This window comes from Capsicum annuum, chromosome 7 (assembly GCF_002878395.1).
Source record: "Capsicum annuum cultivar UCD-10X-F1 chromosome 7, UCD10Xv1.1, whole genome shotgun sequence".
Taxonomy (NCBI): Eukaryota; Viridiplantae; Streptophyta; class Magnoliopsida; order Solanales; family Solanaceae; genus Capsicum; species Capsicum annuum.
Genome location: NC_061117.1, coordinates 187,135,293 through 187,145,685, shown reverse-complemented (window position 1 = coordinate 187,145,685; position 10,393 = coordinate 187,135,293). Strand labels below are relative to the sequence as shown.

The following is a 10,393-nucleotide window of genomic DNA, read 5'->3' as shown; positions in this document are numbered from 1 at the left end:
ATCTGCACTATCTTCATGAGGTCCTCAGCCTTATCAATTTTGAACCCATCAAACTTAACGGTACAATGTAGGATCTTGTTTAAATGATCAATGCCTAATCGGCTAAAAACTGCATTCACAAAAATATTGTACTTTGTATATGTTGTCTCGGTAACCTTATCAGTAATACATACTTAACTCCCACATATACTGCACACACCTTATTCTTTCTAACCCATCTATGGCTTAAATTGAATAAACAGATGACTAGCTTGTTGTAATAGATAACACATCAGTTTATATTGTCAAACAATTAGAGACATCTGTTACGATAGTTGATCAACCTGTTGCAGAAATCAAATAGATATATACATCCGTTGTAAAAGATTGCAGTATGTTGTAAATTATCTAACAGAAAGAATATATTTTGCAACAGATTACCCATCTGTTAGATTTATTTTAAAGCAATTTTCTTTTCCTTCCGAGATATAATAATTTATAAATAGGTCCCGCCTTACAAATATGGATGATCCAGATTCATACAAGAATATTTACATCGAGTCCTTGTGTGACCTGTAAAGGCAGTTTGATGAACTCCAGAGAGATTTGGCTGACTTCGGAGCAAGGCTGCCAAATGAAAAATGTCTGATTGACAATAATACTAATAGTAGTAATAAAATTAAGTACTTTTTTTTATTTTAGCGATTATTTTCCTCCTTTTGTATATCAAATCTACCCAAGGGATTCAAAAATCTATGAACATTCATTTCATTTTGTTGTCAACTTTGAATTTTTAATTCTTATTTAGCATTTAATAATAATCATTCTATTTATTCCTTGTTCTCAACATGTCGACGGTTGGTGGTAGGGATTGAGCAGCAATTTGTGTCAACAATTAGAGGTTAATCTGCTACGATAGATCGATCATATATTGCACCTGACGGTTATTAATAAAAAAGGATTATTGTTATTGAAAGGGTGAAAAGAAAAACACATGACTTTCCGTTCTGATTATTCAATATGAAAAATATTTCGTAAATAAATAATAAGAAAATAAATGATAAAAACAATTTATAACCACAATTTTAATAACTGATCGTGACTTTTCATTATTTTTATTTTTGAATTTATTTTTAAAATTATTTATTATACAATAAAATGGTTATTATTTTATTAAGGAATTTGAAAATGTATTTTTTTTATTTATAAAATAAAAAAGTAAGCAAATTTGGATTAATGATATGATGATAGTTTTTTTTTTTTTAAAAAAAGTAGATTATATGTTGCAACAATTAAATTATCTGATGCAACAGGTTCACTATGGTTGCAACAAATGATATATTTGTTGTCACAGATGATTTATCGGATGCAACCTATATCGAGTCACAATTCAATAAAAGCGGTTCTTGGAAAGAAATAATTAATAATAATAATCTGAAAAGTCATGACTTATCACAATATTTCTTAATTTAATTAATTCATTACTCTTTACATTAATAAAAAATATAATTAATAAATGGAGGTGAACAATTAGATTATATGTTGCAACAGATATGTTATCTGATGCAACATATTTTATATTTGTTACAACAGATAATATATCTGTTGTCACAGATGTGTTATCTGATGCAACAGATATAGAATCTGTTGCCACAACTCAATAAAAATGGTTCTTCGAAAGAACCAATTAATAATAATAATCTAAGAAGTCATGACTTATATCACAATATTTATTTTCTTAATTTAATCAAAAATGTAATTAATGTATGGAGGTGAATAGTCGCACCTTTTTGCCTCTAATTCAAATTCAATCCTCTATAAATAGGTCCCTCCTTACTCAACCATTCATTCAAATACACTCTATTTATTTATTGCATCTCGTCTTTTATATTACACTCTAGAAGATAAGATTATGGCTGACCCAGTGTGGGACGTTGCTTTTCTGCAAGACGCCGTGAATGAACTTCAATTAAGTTCGTGATCTACAATGGGAACTGGGAGGAGTTAGATCAAGAATGCTTCACGAGATACGCAAGCTGAGGAGGGCCTTGCTACTTCCGGTTAAAGATTAGCCGGCTGACAATGATGATGCTGATAATAATAATAATAATTAGGCTATTATTTTTCTTTTAGTCTATTATATGTATTTTTATTTGTTTTTGTTTGATAAATAAATTATGTTTGATCTTTGACGTTTTAATCCATATTTGATTTTCATTCTGTCTATTATCTTCTCAACAAACATGTCGACGATTCAACGTAAAAAGGAATAATTTAGAATCCAGTAGCAATAGCAAGATTTATCTGTTAGGTTTATGGCAGGGGTTGATGTGTTGTTCAAAACAGATTACTCATGTTGCAACAGATAAGAAGTTGATGCAACAGATAAATAGTCTGTTTCAACAGATGACTAGTTTGTTGTTTTGCCTGGCTATGACGTTTTAATTCGTACTTCCTCCGTCTTAAATTACTCATCCCAAATTGAGATTCCACATTGATTAAGAAAACTAATTAATAACATGTCTAGTTTACCATAACCCACTGATCAGTTGGTGGGACATTAGACGTGTTTGAAATAACCATTGTTTGCTATTCAATCGAAATTTCATAAGAGAAGAAAGCTTTTAACGTCGGTCGACGTATAGTCCCCCTATTAAATGATGTTTTCATTTTAATTTGAAGAAAAAGTTATTAATGCAAAGGGTAAAACATGGATTTGTTTTAATCTTTTCTTGATTAATGAAAAAGACAAGTAAAATGAGAAATTGCATTAGGAAATTTGGGATAGGTAATTGGACGTAAGGAATAATTTTGAATCCAGTAGCAATAGCAAGTGTTGAAAACATATTGGTTATCTGTTGGGTTTGTGACAGGGGTTGATTTGTTTTGTTTCAAACAGATTAATCATTCGTTGCAACAGATAATTAGTCTGGTGCAACAGATAAACATTTTGATGCAATAGATAATTAGTTTGGTGCAACAGATAAACATTCTGATACAACAGATAATACATCTGATGCAACAGATAATACGATGATGCAACAGATAAACAGTCTGATGCAACAGATAAATCTTCTGATGCAACAGGTTACTCATCTGATGCACTAGATGATTGATCTGTTTAAATTGTGGGCACTTATGCTGGATTCATAATTGAAGTTCTATCCATTGTTGGAAAAACAAAAGTGTAGCCAGATGACAAATACGAATAAAAATCATAATTTTACTTACCAAAGTCACCTATGAAGTAATGCTAAAGTGGAAAGTGATGTAGTAAACAAAATTTGACCTAAGAAATCGGTCAGATCGCAGCAGTAGCGTTGTATCAACAACAACAACAACAACAACAAACGGTTGACAAAAAGAAGATGAAGATGATAATGAAGTAGAAGATGATGATAATGAAGCAGAAGATGATGAATAAAGCAGCAGAAACAGAAACAATTAACAACAAAAATCGCTAAGAGAGAGAAAACAACAATGGACGAGAAGAGAGAAAAAGACGCTTTTTTTCCTCCGTTTTTTGTTATTTTATGTATATATTGGGATCAAAGTGTAAATTTAAAAACTTGTGGATTATTTTCAAACTTCCCCAATTTTCTTAATCCATAATAAAGTAATTATCACCTCCAACTAATAATTAAAACTTGTGTCACCTACAACCCATTTTAAAACTTTTTTGTCACCTGTGGCCCAAACCCCCATTTTACTTGCCCCTATTAATAATAGTTGTTTCAATTTTACTCTTTGACTTTATAAAATTTAAAAAGTTTATCATATTCTTTTAATATTACCCGTATCATTTAATGACTATATAAAGTATTACTAATAGTCAAATATATATTTTCAACGAATAATTAATAAGGTTAGTTTAATAAAATAAATCATAATAAATATTTTCTTAAAAGGAGTGTCAAGTCAATACTTTCTTCGTTCGTTTTTATTTGTCACTATTTTCTTAATTGATTTTTTATTTTTACTTGTCACATTTGACTTATCAAGAAAGGATAAAAGAATCTTTTTTGTTTTATCTTTAACATTAATTGTTTATTCTCTAAATAATTTTCAAGATATAGTACTCTAAATATTAATTAATAAAGGTAATATAATAAAATAATTCTATCAATATTTATTTTTTATTTAGATATATTATGTCAAAAATGATAAGTAAAAGCAAAGAGAGAATAATCAAAGTAAAAAAAAGAGAATAATCAAAGTAAAATGAAATGAAGGAAATAGACAATCTTTAATGGACTATTTTTCTATGAAGGTGTGTGGTTATGGTCCATTTCTTTTTCGGCCTTCGTTAGTCGAGTTTTAATGCACCAGCATGTATTATGAAGGTATGGGGTTGCGGGACGCCGGACCACCAAATCTATGTAATATATATATATATATATCCAATAATTCCCTTCCCTCAATGCAACTGTTTGCTTTCACGTTCCACTATACGAGCATATACTTCCTATTCCTTTACGGTGGATACTTTCCTTCTTAATTTGTGTAAAAAGATTTATCACTTTTTTTTTTTTTTTTTTTTAAAGAATTTATTATTCTTACATAATTTATAATTAAACAAATATCTAAAACTTGGTATTACAAAACAAATTTAGAAACTCTTACTCTTATTCTTATATTTCATAAAAATCAAATAATATCACATAAATTGGGACAAAAAGTGTTAGTTTATTACATCTTCTTGCACTCCTTGGTTAAAGTAACGTGACAATTACGTCGAAACTCCCCTTTATCATCAATTAATCAATAATCATCAAGAGGGGGGAAAATAGAAGAGAGATTAATGGTTGTATTTTACAAAATTTACAGCAAGAGTGTTAGCTGTTATTGTTACACAAACTACTTATTCACTTCTGCTGCTTCTAACTGTGATCCACCTCTGATCATCATTCCATTTGCAGTTCAATTCTCTGGAATTCGAACCCAATTCTCTTATTCTTTGTAGAGGAGTGTCTACTGAGCTTGCTGTTCGTATTAAATAATGATCCATACTATCTGAACTCCAAATGTCTTGATCAAGAATGCTTGTTGGAGAGCTTGTCACAAAATCTTGAGTTATCATAAAATTCGAATTGGATTCTTCAAGAAATGGATGTCTAAGGAGTTGTTTTGCTGTCCATCTATCTTTTGGATCTCTTCTCAAGCATTTGTATAAGAAATCCTTTGCTTGTAAAGAGAGGAACCTTGGAATTTCTGGGGATTCCCCAGAAAATGCAATTAGGTAAAGTAATGAAGCTGTGTTTGTCATATCAGTCCATGGTGATCTACCTGTGGCCATTTCAATAATTGTACATCCCAGTGCCCAAATATCAGCAGGACACCCCTGTTCTTCCTCGCGTGCCACCTCCGGTGCCATGAACATTGGGGTCCCACCAATTTGCTCTACAGAACCAGCCGCGCCGCCGCCGTCCCTTTCCGCAGCATCAACCCACCTAGCACAACCAAAGTCAGCAATTTTGGCACCTGTTTTACCTAACAGAATGTTCTGCCCCTTAATGTCACAGTGTGCTATGCCTCTTGAATGTAGGTACTCTAATCCTAGAAGAATTTGCTTCGCATAACACCCTATCAACTGCTCATTAATCCAACCGCCTTGTTTCCGAATTGCATTGGAGATTGTGCCGCCCGACATGTATTCCATCATAAGATTAAACGTGAGTTTGTCTTTCTCTTTAGTAACATCGTAACCCTTGTAGATAACTATATAAGGGGAGCTCAATTGGGACAGAATTTTCTGTTCTTTTTGTAATAACTGCGACTCGGATAGCTCCACTGACTTGACAGCAAAAACCTCATCGCACCAAATTGACTTGGCCGCCGAGACCGTAGCTGAAGAGCCGCGGCCTATGGTATGGCCTCTTGTCCAATCCATTTATATCAGAAGAAGAAATTTGGTCAGAACTAGATGTGTAAGAATTTAGGTAAGTGTTGTGTTTTTGGTTTGTTAGAATGTGCAACATTGGTGTTGGTATATATATATACACACTCCTATATGGTCTCCAAATTAGTTGGTGGAGCATAGTTGGCCTCACTTTTTCCATTTAAATTTTTTTAGAATGTGGCAAAATGCTTGTGGCTATAGGCAGTTTGGGTAGGCTGGAGAACTGCCATGACTTGGCCAATTGGGGTTGTTGCCATGTGGCAAGCTATGGTGAACTTAATAGTTTAGTTTATCTTTTAGAATGGAAGTTGGATGAGGGTAGATTGAAATTGGATAGGGATCTTTTGATCTGTATGTGGTATTAGAGCTTTCAGAAGATTAAATTTGGGAGTGTGTTGTTTTGTTATGTACCATTTCATTAGATTGACAAAAACATAATGGACATTATTGAATTCTTTGGGATATTCCCTTTCTTGATGGGCAGTGAATACAAATAGAGTTTATCCACGAAACTTTACCCATAGATTTTAAACATATTAGAATTGGACAAGTATGAGGTCAATCAAAACAAAAATATCTCAAAGATAGTTTAGTCTATTAACAAGAGATAGATATCAAACATAAAAAATGAAAAGTTTAATGGCCAATTAATTGAATGAAGACAATGAAGGCATTTGTTGAAGGGAATTAAGTCTTGATAATTACCTTTGTTTAGCCCTGCTTTCAATATCTTCTTTTTGGAGTCGGGGTTAGTTGAAATCAGACCATCTATTCAACACAGATAGGGATAAGATTGACTTATATTTACTTTCTTCTAACAACAGATTCTCCACTCAGTAAAAATAAGGATAAAATTTGCTTACATTTTACCTTCTTTAAACTCCACTTGTTATACTGTCAATATTGTTGTTATAAAAATGAGCTAGCTATTTAAAAAAAAAAAAAAAAAAAAAATCCTTTCTAATCATACTTGAAATCCTTGCGGTTTAAACAATTCTTAAACAGTGACGAAAAGTGTCCCATTACTAGAAGTGGTTCTTAACTTATTAATCAAGTCTCTTATAATCCTCCTATGTGCAAGTAATTTTTTTTTTTTTTTCAATTAAAAAAAAAGGCACCACCAATCAAACCTCAAAGTTCCACAAGATTCATTCAGATGCCAACTTTTTAACTGTTAATCCAGTAACTAATTTAAAATGTGACTGGAACTGTATGCCTTCCTTTTTTTAAGTTAGTTCTGCTTACTTCAATAAGAAGCATAGCATCTACACATAGCCCCTTTGCTAAAGCTATTTAAAGATTAAATGTCATGTCGAAATGGTTAGGCATTGAAGAAGTTGGGTACTTCAAACTGCTCCACTACCAATATAGGGATGTATTAATTTCTCTACTCCGATTTTTGAAGTAGGAAGTTAACTTCTGTTGAGTGCAGACACCAACCAACTGCATTTAACATCTACTCTACTTTTAGTAGTACCAGCGGTTAACTTTTATTTATTCAGTATTTCAAAATGGATTTTTACTTTTTAACATTTTAATCTATACATGAATTATGTATTTTCTAAAACATTTCTCAAGATCTAAGGCTATACATTAGTTTATATGGATATTGTCGTAAAACACGCATATCAATAAATGCTTCTTAACAGGCATGGAAAGTCTGAATGAGCTAAAGCCATACTTATTTTGTAAAAAAAAGAGTACTTCCTCTGTTTGGAATAAGTGAATTGTTGGGGTATTTATTGGTGTTTCAAAATAAGTGAATCATTGAATTTTTTTTCAAATTTATCCTTATGATTTGACAACCAATTGATTTTGAAAAAATATTACAAGGTCAATTTTTTCTTTTTTTTTTTAAGGTAAAAATGAAAAGTTGTGTTAAATATATATTTTTAATGCTTTTTCCTTAATCTGTGTGTCAAATCTAACAATTCATTTATTATGAAATGGAGGAAGTATAAAACAAGAATAGATAATTCATGTTACACTCCATCTATCTCATATTAGTTGTCATGTTTTATTTTTCCAAAGTTAAACTATATGAAAATAATAAGTGGCATTTTTAAATGTATCTTTTCATCAAGTTAAACATAAAAAAATTTGCAGTTGTAGTACTTATCGTGTAATTATTTGAATACGTATTTAAATTTTAAATATAAAATATTAAGATGATCTAATTTAATTTAACTTAAAAAATAAATTGAATTAATTTTTGAAAAAGAAAACATGACAACTAACCTAAAAAGAACAATATTAATTAATAACTACATTCCAAAGTGTAAAAAGTCCTTTCCTCGGTGGATTTTAGAATAAAGAAGAGGTAAAAGAACAAAAAAAGGACAAAAGGGTGTAAAAAGAGGTTGCAACAAATTTCACTAAACGAAAAGAAATTTGACTCTCAAAAGAACATTAATAAGACACAAGAAGTGGAGTTAATTAGTTGTAAAGTAAAAAAAGCAAAAATCAAAAGATTACCTCATCAGTTGAGCATCTGACTTATGATTTATGACACAATACTATTATTATTTATTTAATTAAAATAAATACCCCAAATACATTATTCTATTTTTTTAAGCAACCAATTGATAGTATTGAAAACAAACTTTCATGTAAATATAAGATAAAATTATGTATAATAGATTCTTGTAGTCGATTTCTTCTTAAATACTGCATATAGCGAAAGTTAAAGGGTTGCCGTTTTTCTAAACGAAAGTATTGATTTTGTTATTTGTTTCCGTATTCATGCTATGCTCCCCAATGTGTGCCATGTGAGATGTCATTCCAGCTCAAATTAACATAATAATATCAAATTAAGCACTTTTAAATTGACGTGGTTAATCTATAATTATTGAGAAAAAATATCTTTTTCTTCCTGAACTTGTCCTCCTAACTCACTTTAGCATTTAAATTTAATTTTCATTTATTTACCCCCTTAACATCTTTAAAGTGAATTATTTCAACCTCTTAACAGCCCGCGTGTAAACAAGCGATGTTGAGCGGGTAAAAACTCATTTTTGTCTTTTTAAATTCTTTTCTCTTTCTTTTAAATATCCGTTTGAACCCCCATAACGGTTATATCTGTTTTTCTATAAAAGAAACCCTAATTTATCCTCCCCCTTCTTCATCTTCAGTTCAAAATTTCTTCAAATCATGAAAATGATGCAAAGAATAAAATTGCTTTCTCTTGATTTGTATTAAGCCGCATAAATTTGGGATTTAAAAACATAAAATCGAATTGATTTTAGCTTCGTCTCTTTCCGTATTAAGGTATAATCTCATTCATTACTTTGTCTATGTTTTATTAGGAATTACTTTCAAAAGGAATTTCTGAATTACTTTGTGTCCTTTAATTTATTTTTTTCTAAATTACTCTTTATCTTATTTGTTGAAATGAATTTCTTGTAGCACACAATAAAGAAGTCAGTTAACTTGAGTAAACTTTGTATGGAGGAAAATGATTCTGCTTTGAAGCAAGTTATTCATTGTAATCACGGAATTTTATTGCATTTGAAGACATCTTGGACTTCAAGTAATTCCGGTAGAAGATATTAGGCATGTTCTTATTATGGGGTAAGTATCAAATTTTGCATTTTCTCTTGTTATTTTGATAGAATTGATTAAGAGAAATGAGGTTAATATATTCTTTATTGAGACCATTGAAGGGTCCAAGATTTTGCAATTTTTGGCTTTGGAGGAATTCAGAAGACATTGATCCGAGGTCCAAATATGTGATTCCTAAACTAATTGAAAAACTAGGTGATCTCGAGAATGTAGTTGAATCTTGTCGTTTCAATGAAGTTGAGAAATTGATTGGATTGAGCAAATCAATCAAGGAAGATTCAGAAGAAGTTGACAAGCCTAGAGAATCAAAACAAGATGATAATGGAATTAATATGAAATTGGAGAAGTTGGAAGAAGAGATTCGAAAAATCAAGGAGAAAGAAAAGAATTGGAGACGAATAGCTGAAGGAAGGACTAGAAACAATACTCACTTCTTTGTTTTGTTGTTTTGTTGTATATTAGTAATAGCTTTAATCTATTTGGTTGGGATGCTCTATATAAAAAATGGTTCAATGAGGTTACTTTAGCACTAGGTTGTTGTTATATGATGTGTTGCAAATTATTGTATTAGAGTAGTGCAACTTCTTTTGTATTTGGATTCTTTTATATATATGAAGAAGAGAAAGGTTGCTAGATGAAGTGAATCATGTTTGTTTATCTTTTGTAATGGTGCAGCTTACTTCTTTTGCGTTTGTTTGAGTATTTATAGTTAAATTGATTGCATTTGAATCATTTAGTACCCAAAAAATAAGTGCAGGCAAAAAATTGCAATTTGAAGATGCAAAATGTCCAAATACTATAGGCATAACACATTATAAATACAGTAACAACTGCTGATATTTCAACAGAAACAGTAGTCTAAAAAATGCAGTCACGACTGCTGATATTTCAACAGAAATATTAGCTAAAAAAATGCAGTCACAGCTGTTGATATTTCAATAGAAACATTAGCCA

The 10,393-nt window shown here is 30.7% G+C and overlaps 1 protein-coding gene across 1 annotated transcript; it reads right to left on the bottom strand.

The window, feature by feature from the left end:
* Positions 1-4,645: 4,645 nt before the first annotated feature.
* On the bottom strand, positions 4,646-6,828 carry LOC107853534 (mitogen-activated protein kinase kinase kinase 18-like). The gene has a single exon (XM_016698529.2). It carries the CDS (start codon positions 5,867-5,869, stop codon positions 4,841-4,843), a length of 1,029 nt encoding a protein of 342 aa, XP_016554015.2. The 5' UTR covers positions 5,870-6,828; the 3' UTR covers positions 4,646-4,840.
* Positions 6,829-10,393: the final 3,565 nt, after the last annotated feature.